At 41.5% G+C, this 20,144-nt stretch overlaps 1 protein-coding gene across 1 annotated transcript in view; it reads right to left on the bottom strand.

The window, feature by feature from the left end:
* Positions 1-59: 59 nt before the first annotated feature.
* The window catches only part of C4H11orf16 (chromosome 4 C11orf16 homolog), a 32,093-nt gene continuing 12,008 nt past the window's right edge, over positions 60-20,144 (bottom strand). The window contains exons 5-9 of the mRNA XM_030199498.1: positions 18,654-19,358; positions 16,014-16,198; positions 4,819-4,991; positions 2,801-3,050; positions 60-820 (exon numbers count right to left, since the gene is read on the bottom strand). Coding sequence (XP_030055358.1) covers positions 695-820; positions 2,801-3,050; positions 4,819-4,991; positions 16,014-16,198; positions 18,654-19,358 — 1,439 coding nt within the window. The 3' untranslated portion in view covers positions 60-694. The remainder of the gene's footprint in view (positions 821-2,800; positions 3,051-4,818; positions 4,992-16,013; positions 16,199-18,653; positions 19,359-20,144) is intronic.

Below are 20,144 nucleotides of genomic sequence, written 5' to 3'. Positions count from 1 at the left end.
GATTCAGAAATAGTGTGGGTTCCCTTGGAGAAGGATATATTTGAAACAGAGTTGATGCATTTGTAAAATGTTGTTTTATGACTGGACAAATGAGCTAGCCACTCTTGCACAAGCAGGGTTACAACCGTATTACAGAAGATGGAGCAGCTGAAGAGAATGAGAGTTCCTGAGCTATCACTATGAACCCGACCTCATCCTGCATGTGGTCTTATAATGGGTTGAATTATAAAGAATGAATTTGTGGTATGGAAATTGTTAGAAAGTGTGACTTGTATTGCAGCAGTTCACATTTTGAACTCCAATTTATTTTCATATCAGTTTTACAACCGGATAAATTAAAAGCAAAGATGTTGGCATAATGGGGCTGGTGTTTAGCAAGCTTGTAAGGCTTTATTGGCTGAATTTTGTATTGGCTCTTAGAAATAACAGGTATCAACTTGCACAAGTGGAATGACAGTGGACTCCGTCACTGTACTGGATGAAAGTTTCAAACTGTTGTGCTCCTGCAGAATTAAAAATGTGAATTCTTCCTCCTAGTACTGTAATGAAGTAGAATCAGCTGAGAAGTTATCCTATCCGCCAATAACTCGATTTGTGGTGAGCCATCTCAAATGAGGTTCCAGTGCCTGCAAACCTGTTACCTGTTGTGAATGCCAGAGAGTATTAGGGCATGCAGAAGAAAGGTGAGCTCGCATCACATCGATCGCACCCTTGCTCTAATTCTTTGCCTGGCACTTTTGGTCTGTGCCTGTCTTTCAGTCTCGTGCAGCTTTTCAGCCAAAAGCTTGTAGTGGGTATCCACACGTTTTCTTCTGGCCTCCTGAAAACAAAGGAGCATGCAGTTCTGCGTTAAATCTTAATGCTGATGAAAGACAGCAACTCATTTTATCTTTAAGTGGTCAAATGTTGCTGATCGGGGCAGCAACAGAACACTGCACGGAATTCATTCAGCATTTTGGGGCTCTATGGATTAACCCCACTCCAGCTTCTCAGCTTATAACTTGTGTCAAGTAGTACTGCTGTTGCTAGTCCTGCAAGGGAAGGAAGTGTGACTGACCTATTGCCGTTGTCATTGCTAGGGGTGTGCAAAGGCAAGAAAAATGTTGGTTAGTTTTCTTTCTATTTCAGGTAATAAATAAGTAGAGGAGTGTGGTAGCCGTGTTAGTCCACTCTTAAGGTTATCAATAAAAATCAAACAAAATAAAACATGGAAAAGAAAATAAGATGATACCTTTTTTATTGGACATAACTTAATACATTTCTTGATTAGCTTTCGAAGGTTGCCCTTCTTCGTCAGATCGGAAATAAGCAAATGTGCTAGCTGACAGTGTATATAAGTGAAAACATTCAAGCATTACTATGACAGTCTGACAGGGTGGGAGGTAATAAATAGAAATAAAAGTAAAACAAAACAGAGAAAAGAAAATGAGATGATACCTTTTTTTTGTTTTATTTCTATTTATTACATTTAAAAGTGGACAACACACAATTACCACACATTTTATTTCACAAATGTTTTCTAATTTTTCTGTGTGGTTTTTGTTTCTAGTTTTTAATGCGTCGTAAATTGATTTAGCACATATAAACTAAATTAAGGCAGAGTAAGTCAATTGCTGAACTAAGGAGCCTTTTTTTATTAAAGCTTAGCATATGCTAACAGACATTAGTGTGCACTAAGGGACCGTTTTACAAAGGCGTGTCAAATAATACTGTAAAATTATATAATATTTCCCTCAATCTAGCTTTTATTTTTGCCAAGATCCAAGAGACGAGTGAAGGGTGTAATCTGGTGATGAAAGTCAATTTTTTTTTTCATTGTACTTGGAATGGAGAGGTACTCTATTATTGGGGGTAGTGCTCCTAGTACTGCAGTATTAAATGTTTGCTTTTGTTTCAGCAGAAACATGTTCATAACAAAGCCTCAAGTACTGATGTGATGGCTTTATCCTGGCTGGAGTTGTCATAGCAAATTCTCCAGTCTAGTTCTCTTCTCCAGTTTGTATAAAATAAAGAAAATTCAAAAACTCATGAAGTTTATGCAAAATATGACTAACATGTACAGATATTGTTTTTAGCCTACCTTCTGAAGGGATGAAAGCTGTGTTCCCTCTCCACTTCCTGCCTGCCTGTCTACTTTTATGGGATGTTAAAATAATTTGCATGGCAATAATCAGCCCCTGACTTTACCCATCTCCTTCAGCATTCACAGGGCACACACTTTTACCCCCCCCCCCCCCCCAAAAAAAAAAAAAAAATATATATATATATATATATATATATATATATATATACATTGCCTTATCTACAAAATAGCCCAAGGCGATTTACTATGAAAGTGTCCCACATCGCTCAATTAAACCCTACTACCTTCTCATCCCAACTACACAAAGCATCCACAATACCACAAATCCATCCCATCAGGGCCAGCCCTACCCTTGAACTGTGTGTTTCACACATGGCCCTGCTTTTCAGCCCTACTGACTTACACAAATGCAGCCTTACAGTGAGTCTCTACATGGTCCCAAATCCTCTTAACATCATCCTTGCATCCCATCTCTCTTAAACTAGCTAGGAATTTACATTCATTTAAAATAACGTAGGAAATGTCAACATATCCTATATCGTTTAATATAATGGGCAAATGAAAATCAGCAGAAAAACATTAAATTTCATGTTTTTCCTGGGCTGTCAGTAGTATGCAGTCTTTTGAAAAAGCATGCCTTATTCAGTAAGGGTGCACTTTGCGAACAGCACGTGCTGGTTTGGATTTGCCAGTTCTGTGTATATGTGTATAACGTACCTGAACATGCCTTTCCTTCACCTCCTCCGCTGTGTGTTTGTGAAACTCCTTCTCATCCAGTTTCTGTCGAACGTGCTGCAGGTGCGCCTGCCTGCGCTCTTCCTTCGCCCTGTCATCTTGTGCCATAGTCTGCCTTTGAAGGCTTCTTCGCAGCTGTGTCAGCTGCTTCACTTTCAGTGTGTGATCTTCCTTTTCTGCTCTCTCTTTGATCTTTTTTTCCTCCTTCTGCAGTTGTTGTAACATCTTCTTCCTGAAAAAGCCCATGGATTCACTGTTTGGTGGACAGTTTAGCCTCGTCTTCTTTTGAGAGCACATAACTGAGAAACTTCATACAGTGAGGCAGGGGTTCTCAGCCCAGTCTTTGGGACACAACTAGCCAGTCTGGTTTTCATGATATAACCACTCAATATGCATGAGTTAGATTTGCATGTACTGCCTTCATTAGCTTGTGCATATTATTCATTGGGAATATCCTGACAACCAGACTGGCTAGGTGTGTGTCCTCTAGACTGGGTTGAGAATCCTACCTTGCCTGCTGTTTGTCCATGACCAAGGAGCCCTTTTACTAAAGTGTGGTAAGTTTTGCACTTTAACAGCAAAGTGAACTGCAATGATGGTGCAGAAACTGTTGGTATGTGCCCAGCATGTCCTCTGCAGTTACTGCACTGAAACGCTCTTTAGTGCAAATTGAGTATTCACAAGTATTTATTTATCACCTTTTTGAAGAAATTCACTCAAGGCCATGCACAACAAGAATAATCCAGACATAAGGAATAGATAATTTCAGCAGAAAAAGTATTCAAACAGTAGTACATAAGGAGGGGCATTTTCTACATGACGTCTAAGTCCGACTTTCGACGTTTTGCAAAAAACATCCAAAATCTGAATAGGAAAGGAGGTCTCTTTTGTTTTCGAAAATACTGTTTTGAACGAGGTTTTGTGATTTGAATGTTTTGTTTTTTGGTCCATTTTCAAATAAAAAACATCCAAGTGCAAAACGCACAAAATCAAGCCATTGGGATGTAGGAGGAGCCAGCATTTGTAGTAGACTGGTCCCCCAGACATCTCAGGAAAGCAACAGGGCACCCTAGGGGGCACTGCAGTGGACTTCATAAAATGTACCCCAGGTACACATCTCACCATTGCTCCCTTATCTTGTGTGCTGAGCCCCCCAAAACCCACCACCCCTAACTGTACACCACTACCATAGCCCTTACAGGTGAAGGGGGCATCTATAAGTGGGTATAGTGGGTTTCTGGTTTGGTGGGCTCACAGTTTCCTCCACAAATGTAAGGTAGGGAGAGGTATGGGCCTGGGTCCACCTGTCTGCAGTGCACTGCACCCACCACTAGACTATTCCAGGGGCCTGCATGCTGTTCTAATGGACCTGAGTATAACATCTGAGGTTGGCATAGAGGCTGGAAAGTAATGTTTTTAATCACATTTTAGGGGGGGGTGAGAGGAGGGAATTAGTGACCACTGGGGGAGTAAGGGGAAGTCACCCCTGCTTCCCTCCAGTAGTCATCTGGTCATTTAGGGCACCTTTTTGTACCTTATTCATTATTTAAAAAAACAGGTCTAGCTCAAAACGTCTTAGTGTTAGTCTTGGACAGTTTTGTTCTGTTCCATTATGGCTGAAAAACGTCTGTGTTAGGAATGCCCAAATCCCACCCTTAACACGCCCCTGACATGCCCCCTTGTGATTTGACGCACTTCTGACAAACTTCATAGAAAAATGTCTACAAATTGGATGTTTTTGTGAAGAGAAACGTCCAAATGCAGATTTATGCCACTTTTTGGATGTTTTTCTCTTTTGAAAATGAACCCAATTATGGCATAGTATGCTACTTAGGATGTTAACAATATGCAATAATAAAACATCTTTAAAAATAGCATATGTGAGTTTATATTAAGTTTTGGTGGTGTTTTCTATATTTTAGATTGTTTTTAGATTGTGAACCACTCTGATTTTGTAAATAGAAGGATAGTATATTAAGTGGATTAAACTATTACAGTACCTGCGATGCTCCTGAATGCTGGTATATTCCTGCTCGGCCTTCTCCTCCCGTTTTCTCTCCCATTCCCGCTGCTGCAGCTTAGTTTTGCGTTGCTGCTCTATTGCCTCTTGCTCCCTTTTAAATTGTTCCCTTTGGCTTTCTCCTAGCTTCTCTTGTACAGGGGCAGCTGGTGCCTGCAAGAGACGCATTGTAAACAAATTAGACAATTGTTCCTGAGTTAATAGATTCTTGTTTTATGTGAAAAACTGGTGCACCTGGCCTAGTTGTGTTTATAAATGCCACTGCTCATCTTTTCATTCTCTAAATTGTGTTGCTGTTGTATTTTTCTGATTTTTGGCAGGTTATGTAAAGAGGTTTATTTGGTAATGTTTTTGCTGTGGAACCTCAATATAAATGTGGCATGGGAGATAATTGTGTTACCATTTGTGGTGCAACTTAACACGTTACCTATTGCAACATTTCAGTTTATATACTGTGAGGCTTTCACATTTTTAAGGAGTCTCAGGATTGCCATCTGATTTAACTAGTTTACAAGAGGCTAATCTGGTGATCCCCTAAATAAACACAGGGACTTCCTGTAGTCTGAAGAAATGTTCTTCCTATGGACAGCAGCTACTATTTCTAGAAGCTGAGTGGAACATGTAACAATAACATTAACAATAAATTTATATTCCACCATATACCGTTCGGTTCAGTGCGGATTACATATTTCAAAGAAGCAGGACATTTCCTGGAAGTACAACCTTAATGATAAAACAAACAGCAAGTTAGCCAAATGAGCCCTGCAGTTTGAAAAAAAGCTCTCTAAATAAGTAAGTTTTAATTTGCTTGCAAAATTAATTGTAACTTGTCACCGAGATAACAAAATTTGAATTTCTTTCTCTAAGCAGGCCACTCGATATGAGAAAAGATTAATAGTCTAGTTCTCTTTAAATTCTTTAAGGATGGAAATGTGAAAGGAGAACAAGTTCTCATAACTCTAGTTTTTTACATAAAATTATGTGATCCAAAAGATATGATGGAGCTAAGCCATAAAATATAGATGAAACAATAAAATATATATAATATAAAAGGTTCTCTTTAGGCTTCTAAGATTGGTGTCATGGATTGTCTGGGTCTTGCTGCTGGTTTTCTTCAGGGTGTGCTGTGAGGTCTGCAGTTATATATATATATATATACTAGTAAAAAAGGCCCGTTTCCGAAACCAATGAAATGGGCGCTAGCATGTGTTTTTTTGTGTGTGTGTGTGTATGTGTCAGAGTTATTTTGTGTGTGTGTGTGTGTGTGAGGGTGCGGTGTGTGTGCAGGTTGTTGATGTGTGTCTTTTTTTTTTTGTTTTTGTTTTTTGCTTGGGGGTTGGGGGATGTGCTGGCAAAGTGGGTTGGATTGGTGTGTGGCTTTGAGGGTGTGTTTCTGTTGTATTGTGTGTGTGTGGTTTTGTCTGTCAAGGAGGTTTGTGGAGGGGGGTCTTTCTGTTGGTGAAATGTAAATGTGGTTGTAGGGGGGTCAGCCTTTGTTGAGTGTTGTTTTTTTTTTTCCATGTTTTTTTTTTTTGTGTTGTGCTGAGGCAGCAGTGTTTTTTTAGATGGGTGGAAGGTAGAGGAGCACGTTCTGTGTCTGTCGGTATTTTTTGGCCGTTTCAGGGCTGCTGTAGGGGAATGCTGGAAGTGAAATGTGCTGTTGGAAGCAGCGCCATCTTTTTCCATCGGGCTGGGGTTCTGGGCATCCTGGAGGTGGGTGACGGCTTGCCTGAGGACGGGGAGGGTTGTCTTACGTTGGCGGAAGGGAGAAGAGCACGGTCTCGGGCCGTCGGGGGGTGATCCGGTATGTTTGGTCCATTTCAGGCCGGCTGCAGGGGAATGCTGGAACATTTATGCGCTGCAGGAATCAGCGCCGTCTTTTTCCAGGTGCTCGGGGAATCCCCGAAGTGGGAGACAGCTTGCCTGAGGCTGGGGATGGTTGGGCATGTCCTTGGCCGCTTCGGCAAAAGGGGAAGAGGAAGGGGGTGGGGAGTTACCTGCAGCCGCCTGAGAAACCATGTATTCTTTGTTTGTTTTGTATTATTAGTTTGCATTTCTGTTGAAGAAAGAGTGGATGCCTTTCGAATGATGGAGGTGGTGCGTCGGTGTGCGGTTGTTTCGTTAGTTTGGCACCCAGTCTCCAGCGATTCCTAGGCAGGGAAGGAGTACTCCTCCCCCTTCCTTGGTCGCTGTTTGCTGCTGGCTGGGTCGCGGGTAATCCTTCCAGCTGGGCCGCAGCTTGTCCTGTTCGCCCACATCCCAGATAGTGACGGGCACGTTGTTTTCCGACTCCTCTGACTCCATGTCAAGCGATCCCAAATATAGTCTGTGCTATAGGCCCTCTGGCACTCTTCAGTACTGGCATTAGGCATTTAAAAATTTCTCCCCCCCCCCCCCTCCCCCGGTCTATTTTTGCACATACCTACAGCAGGAATATTCTTCTCTCGTTCCAGCGGTGGTTCTGTGCTCTCCGTGCTGCACAGATAATGAGCCATTCTGCTGGGGAATGCTCCTCCCTTATTGTCACGTAGTTTCCTCTGATTGGTCCGTCTTACGTTGCCTAGTGTTGCCTGGGAACGGTGTTGTGATGGTCCTTTGTGTTTCAGAATGTTGAGGGTGTTTTTTCTGATTGGTCCGTCATGCGAGGGCAGGGCAGAGAGACATGGTCAGTGTTGTGGCTTCACCACTATGAATCCATGAACCCTTCAGTGAGTGACTGAGTGACTTCAGAACGTTGAGGGTGAGTTTTATTATAGTAGATATATATATACACATACACACACACAGTGCACTCCATTTAAGTGCATGTCGGATACGCGCATGCTCTGTTTAACTGCATGCCGTACTTCGGTCCTGTTTTTGGCGCCCATCAATTTCTATGGGGACAAACTTCGGTTTAGCGCACCACTGATAAGTGCAAGATTCGCTTATATGCATGGTTTAAGACCGCTCCTCTGCAGGAAAGACTCCGCATAAGCGCACGCACGGAATATGGAAGCCGATTGGCGCGTGACAGCCAACGGTATTTCAAATTTACTGCCCCTTTAACTGCCACAGGCAGAATAAGTGAAAGAATGTTGTTAGAGCATACACTGGGGTCGTCGTCATCGCCGCGGCGTAACTATAAGACTTTAACACTGGCTGAACAAATAGAAGTTCTTAAAATTAGAAAACAAACAAAGTCAAGCATCTATTGCTAAAGAATATGGTGTCAATCCCAGTCAAATTTCATGTATCTTGAAGCAGAAAGACCAGCTTCTGGAATACTGGCAAAACAATACAAATCCACACCGGAAACGTAAATGGGCGGGAAAAGCTGAGGATGTAGAAGATGCTCTTTGGTGGTTTTCTCAAGTCAGGAGCAGACAGTTTCCTGTCAGTGGTCCACTACTTATGGAGAAAGCTAATCAGCTAGCTGAAAGTCTTGGACTAACTGAATTCAAAACCACTGTTGGATGGTTGAAAAGATGGTTGGAAAGAGAGGAACAACATCAAATTCAAGAAACAGCACGGTGAAAAACAAAGACGCTGATGACTTTGGTGCTGAAAATTGGGTTCTTTCAGTTCTTCCTACCATCTTGAACGAGTTTGCACCTCGTGACATTTTCAATGCTGACGAAAACGGTCTCTACTGGCGAGCACTTGCATTCAAACAAGCCGAAACTACAGGAAGTAAAACGTCGAAGGACCAACTGACGATCCTCCTTTGCTGCAATATGGATGGGAGTGAGAAGTTAGAACCACTGGGCAAGATGGCGTCTGAATAGGACGTGTGTGAAACAGCTCCTCACTCAACTCCCTCTTGCTGTTTTTTTTTTCCTTAAAAAATACATTTCCATGCCCAAGAGACGGGGCAAACAGAGGGCTTACCCTGCTCCCTCTGCAAGACAGGAATTGGGACCGATGGACCGTTTCACTGTTCCCAGAGTAGCATTGACTGGGCAACAACCCTTGCTGCAGGAGGGATCGATGAGAGGAGAACTGACCTACCTGCCTGAGGGAGAGACCACTCTGAGCCCAGAGGAACAGAGTCCTCCTTCGATGCCGGCAATGCTGGCAGACCAGAGCCCTGGATTGACTAGACCCGATGAGGAGATGTCTGATCTGGGAGCAGGGGCAGACTCTGCTAGCAGAACGCCGAGTGCAGCAGTGCTGGTGGTTACTGCTGAGAATACCGAAGGAGCAGGAGTTGAATCACAAGAGAGCAAGACTGGCTCTAAGAAAGGAGTTCAGGAAGAGGTAACATTGAAATTATTTCCTAAAAAAACGGAGAAAATAACCCTAGAAAAAATTTGGCATGCTTTGGAATGTTTAGAAGATTCTTTAACCCAGAAACTATCTCCAATAGTTAAAGTTACTCAATCAAATCAAGCTAAAATAGCAGACTTGGAAAAACAGTTGGAACAATCTAAAACTTTTGAACAAACAATTATACTTGAAACAAATCAAATTAAAGAGAGTCAAATAACTTTAATAAAAGAAAATGTATACTTACAGAGGAAAATAGAAAATTTAGAAAATTTACAAAGGATGAAAACATTGAGATTTATAAATTTTCCTAAAGTTCCAGCAGTGGCTCCTTTAATAACATTCAAAAGATATCTTTCTGAAGTATTAAAAATTACTGAACAATTGTTTCCACCTGTAGCAAGGATTTATTATTTGGTTCCCTATGTTAAGAAACCAAGTGAGCACATAATACCATCTATGGAAACCCCATTTGAGGAGCTAAATTTGAATTTATCACAAACAATTGAAGATGAACTATGTGGAGTACAACCTGCTACATTAATTATAGACTTTGTTCTACAGCCGGATCGGGACTGGATCTTGAAAACTTTCTTTAAACATAGACATGAAGTCTTTCTGAATTGCAAAGTCAAAGTATTTCCTGATATTGCTAGACAAACTCAGAAAAGACGTCAGTCTTTTTTGAAACTTCGTGATCGTGTATTGTCACAGGGGGGAATTTTCTGGCTTACTTTTCCTTGCAAATGTGTTGTTAAATTCCAATCAATTAAATATGTTTTCTTTGAGAGTGATCAGTTAGCAAAATTCCTGGACTCCAGACAAGAACCAGCCGTAAACTCTCTTGTGCTTCCTCCATTAGTATCTACTCCGTGATAGGATAAGTGGGAACATGTTCTACTCATTTTTTCCTATGTTAACCAATTTTTGAATTGTGCCTTGCCTACAATTGTGGACTTTAGCAGTAATTATCATTTAATAGATTTTCTTTATAAAATATTTTCTTGTATGGTATGGTAATACTCCTTTTCTGTACAAGTGTATCTTGTAAAATTCATTAAAATTACAAATAAAAAAAACTAAAAAAAAAAGAAGTTAGAACCACTCGTCATTGGAAAGAGCAAACAGCCCCGTTGCTTCAAGAATGTTAAGCGACTTCCTGTGTCATACGAGGCTAATGCAAATTCATGGATGACTGAGGAAATTTGGAAGCAGTGGCTAAAGAAGTTAGACACTAGAATGCGGGCACAAAAGCGTCAGATTTTGTTGCTTTGTGATAATTGTGCTGCACACAGGGATGATGTCAGGCTGTCTAACGTCAAGGTGGTCTTCCTGCCACCAAACACTCCCTCTCTGATCCAACTTATGGATCAGAGTATAATAGCCAATTTCAAACAACATTATCAGGCTCTTGTGCTACGTCGTCTGATGAGCATTATGGATGACCAGATTGGCAAGGATAAATGTGCTGTTGAACTGGCTCGTAATCTATCACTGTTGGATTCCCTACATATGCAGAAAGAAGCCTGGAATCATGTTACACAGGCAACCATTGTGAACTGCTGCAAGCGGGAAAGCTTTGTTAGGGATGTGGAGAGGGACGAAACAGATGCAGCTGTTGCAAACGCGTCAGATGAACAGGCTATTGACATCCCAGCCAGTGTTACTGAAGAGGAGTTTCATTGCTATGTAGCTGTTGATTACAATCTACAACCAGCTGACGACAGCAATGATGTCGAGATATGTGCCTACATGCAGGCAACGGCTGATGATGAAACAGATGATGAAATGAGCAGTGAGGCACATTCTGACGAAATTCAACAACCTGTCACTTTTGCAAGAGCGCTGGACAGTCTCAACACCATGCGGGCCTATCTGGAGGCCACTGGATGCCAGTGCTATGACAGCTTTTACCGTCTGGCAGATGTAGTCTATGGAACTCACAGACACAAGAGTGTACAGAGGACTATGACTGATTACTTCAAGTAAGTAACGTCAGTTAACGGAGACTGTATACTGTACGTATAATAAACAGTACTGTACATATGTTTATCAGATGTCAAGCTTCTTTGGGTCACAACGGTTAAGTGCACACTCCGGTTAACTGCATGTATTTCTTTGGTCCCAGAGCCTTGCACTTAAGCGGATTGCACTGTGTGTGTGTATATATATATATATATATATATATATATATATATATATATATATTAGTTACCTAATAAAATCTGCTTCTCAATGTTTTTTAACAGACCTCACCTCCTACTTAAACTATATGCTCCAACATGGTTTTTTCCCGGTGGATAAAGGTAGTATTCTGCTTACCCCAATTCCCAAATACTTAAAGAAAACATTAAATATTATAAGTAACTACCGCCCGGCTGCATCCATTCCTCTCATCGTCAAATTAATGGAAAGTCTAGTTACTAAACAGCTTACTGACTATTTAAATAACTTTTCAATATTACATGTATCTCAGTCAGGATTTTGATCTAATCATAGCACCGAAACACTGCTATTAACACTCTTAACAAAATTTAAACAAATTATTGCAGCTGGCAACAATGTTCTCCTCTTACAATTTGACATGTCTAGCGCATTCGATATGGTTAGCCATAATATTATATTGAACATCCTAGAATATTTTGGAATTGGAGGAAATGTATTGAACTGGTTTAAAGGCTTCCAAACCGCTAGAAATGACCAAGTGCTTTCAAATACTATTACATCTTCTCCATGGGAACCCGAATGTGGAGTGCCTCAGGGATCTCCACTTTCACCGACTCTCTTCAACTTAATGATGACACCACTGACAGAATCATTATCCAATCAAGGACTCAATCCTTACATCTATGCTGATGATGTCACGATATACAGTGGTGGAAATAAGTATTTGATCCCTTGCTGATTTTGTAAGTTTGCCCACTGACAAAGACATGAGCAGCCCATAATTGAAGGGTAGGTTATTGGTAACAGTGAGAGATAGCACATCACAAATTAAATCCGGAAAATCACATTGTGGAAAGTATATGAATTTATTTGCATTCTGCAGAGGGAAATAAGTATTTGATCCCCCACCAACCAGTAAGAGATCTGGCCCCTACAGACCAGGTAGATGCTCCAAATCAACTCGTTACCTGCATGACAGACAGCTGTCGGCAATGGTCACCTGTATGAAAGACACCTGTCCACAGACTCAGTGAATCAGTCAGACTCTAACCTCTACAAAATGGCCAAGAGCAAGGAGCTGTCTAAGGATGTCAGGGACAAGATCATACACCTGCACAAGGCTGGAATGGGCTACAAAACCATCAGTAAGACGCTGGGCGAGAAGGAGACAACTGTTGGTGCCATAGTAAGAAAATGGAAGAAGTACAAAATGACTGTCAATCGACAAAGATCTGGGGCTCCATGCAAAATCTCACCTCGTGGGGTATCCTTGATCATGAGGAAGGTTAGAAATCAGCCTACAACTACAAGGGGGGAACTTGTCAATGATCTCAAGGCAGCTGGGACCACTGTCACCACGAAAACCATTGGTAACACATTACGACATAACAGATTGCAATCCTGCAGTGCCCGCAAGGTCCCCCTGCTCCGGAAGGCACATGTGACGGCCCGTCTGAAGTTTGCCAGTGAACACCTGGATGATGCCGAGAGTGATTGGGAGAAGGTGCTGTGGTCAGATGAGACAAAAATTGAGCTCTTTGGCATGAACTCAACTCGCCGTGTTTGGAGGAAGAGAAATGCTGCCTATGACCCAAAGAACACCGTCCCCACTGTCAAGCATGGAGGTGGAAATGTTATGTTTTGGGGGTGTTTCTCTGCTAAGGGCACAGGACTACTTCACCGCATCAATGGGAGAATGGATGGGGCCATGTACCGTACAATTCTGAGTGACAACCTCCTTCCCTCCGCCAGGGCCTTAAAAATGGGTCGTGGCTGGGTCTTCCAGCACGACAATGACCCAAAACATACAGCCAAGGCAACAAAGGAGTGGCTCAGGAAGAAGCACATTAGGGTCATGGAGTGGCCTAGCCAGTCACCAGACCTTAATCCCATTGAAAACTTATGGAGGGAGCTGAAGCTGCGAGTTGCCAAGCGACAGCCCAGAACTCTTAATGATTTAGAGATGATCTGCAAAGAGGAGTGGACCAAAATTCCTCCTGACATGTGTGCAAACCTCATCATCAACTACAGAAGACGTCTGACCGCTGTGCTTGCCAACAAGGGTTTTGCCACCAAGTATTAGGTCTTGTTTGCCAGAGGGATTAAATACTTATTTCCCTCTGCAGAATGCAAATAAATTCATATACTTTCCACAATGTGATTTTCCGGATTTAATTTGTGATGTGCTATCTCTCACTGTTACCAATAACCTACCCTTCAATTATGGGCTGCTCATGTCTTTGTCAGTGGGCAAACTTACAAAATCAGCAAGGGATCAAATACTTATTTCCACCACTGTATATCCCGTTCAGAAATGATTTAACAGAAATCATAAAGAAAATCAATCACAGCTTCCAAATAATGAATTCATGGGCCGATGCATTCCAACTAAAGCTTAATGCTGATAAGACTCAATGCCTTATCCTTTCATCGCAATATAACAAGGTCAATTATGCTAATATTAACACTCCAAACCACGTTCTTCCTGTCTCGGATACCTTGAAACTTCTGGGAGTCACAATTGATCGAAATCTTACCCTAGAAATCCACGCAAAAAATGTAACAAAGAAAATGTTCCATGCAATGTGGAAACTTAAAAGAGTTAACCCTTTCTTCCCAAGGGAGGTTTTTCGCAATGTGGTGCAGTCAATGGTGTTAAGCCATTTGGACTATTGCAATTCCATTTATGCCGAATGTAAAGCACAAATCATTAAGAGACTTCAGACAGCCCAAAACACTGCAGCCAGACTCGTATTTGGAAAGGCGAAATATGAAAGTGCCAAACCCCCTAGAGAAAAATTACACTGGCTACCATTAAAAGATTGAATTACATTCAAAATCTGTACCCTGGTCCACAAAATTATTCATGGTGAGGCCCCGACATATATGTTTGACCTCGTCGATTTACCAGCAAGGAATACAAAAAGTTTGTCACGTACTTTCTTGAATCTCCATTATCCCAATTACAGCGGACTTAAATTTAAATCAATATATGCATCTAGTTTCTTCTACATTTGTACACAACATTGGAATGCACTGCCGAATGCCATAAAAACAACACACGATTTGGCAGCCTTCCGGAAACTATTAAAGACTAACCTGTTCAGAGAGACTTATCAAAAGTACCCTTCTTAAAAACAGGACATCAGAACTGTACCAGAATTAGTTAACATTGAATTATTCTTATTTTGGTTACTTTATCACTTTGTCATTATTGAACGCTTTTCACTACCCTTGATTTCAGCACCTGAAATGTATTGATTACCGATTTTATTCTAATTTACTGTGTACTCTATATACTCTGATTGGAACATTCTTCTGTATTTCTTATTCCGGAATTGCCACTACGGTATTTGTAAGCCACATTGAGCCTCCAAAGAGGTGGGAAAATGTGGGATATAAATGCAGAAAAGAGATATACCTGGAAGCTTTTATGTGAAGTCCACTACAGTGCCCCCTAGGATGCCCAGCTGCTCTGCTGGGTTGAATATGGCAGGAAAGTCAGTTGGTCAGATTTGAACTAGAGGAAAATTTTGTTGGTCACAGTTCTGACAGGAAATGAGGCTGGAAATCATACATTCATACATTCAAAATAAATTTAGGGCCTGTTTTACAGAACTGCATTAGCGATTCCTGTGTGGCAAATGAGAGGAAGCCCATAAGAATTGAATGGGCTTCCTTTCATTTGCCGTGCAGGAATCACTAACGCGGCACTTTAACAGAGGCCCTTAAGAGCAAAAAGGACTGGAACTGAGGAAAAACATCTCCCTCCCAAAGTTTTTGGACTAAGTAGTACAGAAATTCCTTCCCCTCCAGAGTTGGAACTTTTCTACTGAATTTCCAGCCTCATTTCCTGTCAGAACTGTGACCAACAAAATTTTCCTCTAGTTCAAATCTGACCAACTGACTTTCCTGCCATATTCAACCCAGCAGAGCAGCTGGGCATCCTAGGGGGCACTGTAGTGGACTTCACATAAAAGCTTCCAGGTATATCTCCCTTATACTGTATAGCAAGACCACCAAAAACCTACTCTACCCAACTGTACACCACTATACTAGCCCTTATATTTGCAGGGGTCACCTATATGTGGGCACAGTAGTTTTTTTTGGTGAGTTTGGGAAGGCTCAATGCTTTGTACCATAAATGTTAGAATGGGATATGGGCCTGGGTCCTCTCTACAGTGCACTGCACCAACCACTTGGCTACTCCGGGGACCTGCTTGCTGCTGCAATAGGACTGGCTATAACATCTGAAGCTGTCATAGAGGCTGGTAAGTACTGTTTCTTTTAACAATCTTTGGAGGGTGGGAAGGGGTCAGTGATCACTGGGGGAGTAAGGGGGGGAGTCATGCATTAATCCCTCTGGTGGTTATCTGGTTATTTATGACACTTTTTTCTGACTTAATCGTGCTAAAAACAGGTCTAGACCAAAACGTAGAAATTGTAGCCCTGGACATTTTTGTTTTGTTCCATTATGGCTGAAAAATGTCCAAGTGTGAAGCATGCCCTAATCCTGCCCCCTCGTGTTTTAGATGCACTGCAGACAAAATGCATAGATAAACATCTGCAAAGTAGGTTTTGAAAATACCGATTTAGACGTTTTGAGAAGAAATACGTCCAAATGGCACTTTATGCCACTTTTTGGACATTTTTCTGTTTTGAAAATGAGCCCCATAATGTATTTGCTAACTACCTAAAACAAATTTGTTTTCTACAAATGAATTGCAGCTGGCAAGTGATAACAAGACAATGATACCATACCCCCTTGGATAGTGTGACATCATTGTGACTTAAGACTTCTTTTACTGTGAGTCGCCGGGTTGGTGCAGATGTGATGGCTTCAAACATGGCACTCTGGTTGCTTGGTCCGACAGGAGTGAGGTCCAGCCAAGAAATGCTGCACTCAGACTTCTTGTCTGTAAAGCAGTTGCTGGAAACGCTGCTCCCTGAAAAAATGTAGACACAATATTAAATGCAGTTTTAAAATTCACTGGGAAAATGAAAAATGAAGAGAGTGGCAAGGAGACGGTCACTGGGTTATTACCAAGTATGGTCACAATAGCATTTGGTTAACTGACACTTGAAGAGGCTGCTCCATGAAAATATTAAATCTATAGAAACCGTAAACATGGACACGGGGTGAATATCAAATGATAAACTTGTTTAGAGGATGCATATCTTCATGTAACGATACAGTAAGCTATGATTTGCTCGTGCCTTACTGAGCCAACCAATGGTCCATCAAGCTCAGTGGCTGATCTAGCTAATACACACCTTTGCAGGATCCCAAAGTAAAGAGATTCCGCGCTGCTTAAACCTTCTCCAGGTCCAGTTGGTTAAAAATAGGATTGTGCAGGCCACACATTTCCATTTTGTTTAGTTTCCCATGTTTTTACAAATATTCATTTTGTTCTGTTTATTATTATTATTTCTTAGCACTTTTTTCAATAATATGTACTACTTGATAACTGAATGTACACACTATCAAGAAATAAGCCACACTCTCCACAAATAATACACACCATTGAAAAAGAATGCATGCTCTTCAAGAAGAGTGTGCACTATTTATGACAGGAACAAAAACGCTAATTTGGGGATCTTCTCTGCCATTTTGGGCTAAAAGGGAACAAAATTACATGAGAAATACTGTCAACATTTTCACATTCTTTCAAATAAATGTGCACTCCTCGTTAACACAGTTTATGGACTCTTCCCACCAGAAACTTATGGAGATCTTTTTGTTAAACCTAGTTATGCTGCTTTTTACTACATCCTCCAGCAACTAATTTCAGAACATAATTAGGTGTTAAATGAAAAAAACAGTTTCGCTGATTTCTATTAAATGTCCTAGTTAGTAACGTCATGGAATGTCCCCTAATCTTTGTTGTTTTTTTGAAAGGATGAACCAGTTTCTGTTCACCCATTCCCCTCCATTCATTAGTTTATACATGTAGGGCTAGGTTCTATATATGGTGCCTGAAAAATCTGCACAGTAAAAAAAATAAGCCTAAGTGTATTTTCTAAAGTACACCTACATTTTATAGAATAGGCTTAAATTTCCACATGGTATATAGAATATGTTGAGTGCCTCTCCACGCGACCAAATTTGATTGCATCATTTAGGCCATGTTTTACTTGGCCTAAATCCTGACGCCTATATTAGGCACAGAGTAGGTGTATTCTATAATAATGTGCACAGATTTTAGAAATGCCCATTCCATGCCCATAACCACGCCTCCTTTTCAACCATGCGACTCAGAATTTATGCACACCATATTACAAAATATGCTTAGGGCCTATTTAACTAAGGCGCGCTAGCATTTTTAGTGCATGCTAAAATTTAGGGCACACTAAATGTTAGTGACAACCATAGCAATATGTGAATGTTGCTAACTTTTAGCGCACCCTAAAAGTGCATGCTATAATTGCTAGTGTGCCTTAGTAAAAGAACCCCTTGAGTTTTTGCACATAAACTGTAATTAATGCCAATTAGTTCTGAGAATTGCTTGTTAATATCCAATTGACAGCACTGATTAGCTAGTTAACCAATTAAGTTACTCACATTGTTATCGAATATGCTTCAATTTCCACGCAGAAATTAAGGTGCGATATATAGAATTTGGGGATTAGCCATCTCTCCTCCATGCTGAAGAGCTCTAGCCTCCTAGCCTTCCTTATATGAGAGTTGATCCATCCCCTTTACCACTGAGGTCACCCTGCTCTGTAGTTTTTCTAATTCTGTTCTATCTTTTCGGAGATGCAGCAACCAGAACTGCACATAATATTCAAGGTGCAATTGCACCATGGAGCAATGCAGAGGTATTATGAAATTCTTCGTTTTATTCTCCATTCCTTTCCTAACAATTCCTTACTTTCTGTTTGGCATTTTGACCACTGCCACACACTGCCCAGTTGTCCTCTAGCTTTAAAAAAGTGATGCTATGTTATGCTTTTAAAAAGCCAGCTAGAGGCATGTTAAAGGGAAATTCTGTATATCTAAATATAGATAATATAGATATATTAGGGCTATGGATTAATCATGTTAACTTTCTTCAGTGCTGTACTTCCAATCCACCTGCCCCCCCCCCTCCCCCGAGGTCTTGCTAGTTCTCTTTCTCCCTTCCCTCCTCCCCCTCTGGCTGTTTTAAAAACTTGTTGTGTTGCAGGCTTTCTCCGCTAGTCCAGGAGCCTTCCTGCCTTCTTGGAAACTTCAAGTTGCATCAGAGGAAGTGGGATGCAACTGCAGGAAAGCTTTCGGGGGGGGGGGGGGGGTCAAAGGTGCCCTTAACTCAAGATTAATTTTTTTAGATTGTGAGATTAATTGGGATTACAAATTTTATTCATCCAACAGCCTATATATCTATAGTAACTCCACAGAAAGAAAGAGATGCGATATGCTACCTGGCTTTTTGTGGTTTGGCTCGGGGCATGACCTCTTCCAGTACTTCCAGTCAGGCTTCACTTGCTCACTAGAGTTTATCTTGGTCATCTCCCATAGGCTGGAGTCTGTATTCACTGCGCTGTCTACCATTATGCTTTTACTTAAACATGTTTCCTTGTCACTTTCACAGTCTTCCGACAATGAGGAGGAAGAGGAAGGTGAGGAAACAGCAGTGAGGTCTTCTTTTTCAGCTTCCTTTTTAGGCTCCAGGCTGAGTAGAGCAGGTTTATTAACCAGCTCAAATTCCTTTGTGTCTTTTACATCTTTTGTGGTTATAGAAGCCAGTGGCCACCAGTGTTGGCACTTGGGTTGGCAACAGAGGGTGCTTCTTTCTATATTTGTTGGGAAGCAGCTGGTCCTCTGAGGACCACAGTAAGAGTGGAGCTGCCTGTAATAAGGGGATGCAAAACAATATGGCCATCTGTGCTTGCATAAACCATCAAGATGACACGTGTGAAAAGGGAGCGTGGGTGCACAATCATTAAAAATGTATGCGGTGGTATTTTGAGGGTACTCTTTAAGCTTTGGTCGGGAACTGATAGGCAGATGGAGCCTTTCCACAATCCTTTCCCATACAGCTGATGGAATCCAGACAGCCACACCAGGGGGAACTTTGATTTTCTTGCCATTCCAAAAACTGACTGTTATTTCTTCATCTTCAATGACTATAAAAAAGAAAAGACAATTAAACAAACTAAGATGTAATTATAGAACTGCTCACCCTCACCCCCACATTTTGTTACAGGTGCAAACTCCCAGGTTTTGTCTGTGTGATACAAAGCTAGTGTGTGTTCACCTTGGTGCAAATTCTCAAGACCAGTTTCCTGGTAAGAACAGTGTTCATTTCAAGAAGCTGAGGCCACAGAACAAAGAGGACAAAAATGTATTATTTTTGGTGTAGGCAAGTTCTGATTGTTTTATGTGACATGCCATGGTTCATCTATCCATTCTGTATGTTGCTGTGCTATTTTGAGATTTAGGGGCCCTCTTACAACGCTGTGGTAGAGCTACTGCAACGTTGTCCTGCACCAATCCAGTGCTACCAACGGCTTTCCGCAGGAGCCGGCAGTAGTGACACTCCCAGTGTACACCAGGAATTGTTTTTTTGTTTTTTTTTACTGCTGGGTTAGCTCGAGAACCTGTGCTGCTTCCTTAAAAGGTGATGGTAAGAGTGTGATAAAGTCACATCCAGGATAGTTGGGTTAAGGCAGCTTCAGTCTGAACTACAAGTCCCAGAAGGCATTGCAGGCAAGGAGCCAGGGGGTGAGATGAGGAACCCGGACTGGACTTCTACCTGCAATAGGGTAAGACAAGGGAATAAGCTGACAGGATGTGTAGATTGGCTGCCCTAGGGGGAAAGAGAGCTAGGAAACCCTGTGTGCAGGAGCTCCTCATTAGGCTCATGCTCAACTCAGCTGGTATGGGGGTGTAGAGAAGCTAATGAGTGGAGA

Source organism: Microcaecilia unicolor, chromosome 4 (genome assembly GCF_901765095.1).
Source record: "Microcaecilia unicolor chromosome 4, aMicUni1.1, whole genome shotgun sequence".
NCBI classification, from domain to species: Eukaryota; Metazoa; Chordata; class Amphibia; order Gymnophiona; family Siphonopidae; genus Microcaecilia; species Microcaecilia unicolor.
The sequence above is the reverse complement of the archived record's forward strand: the minus strand, read 5'-3'. Positions and strand labels throughout refer to the sequence as shown.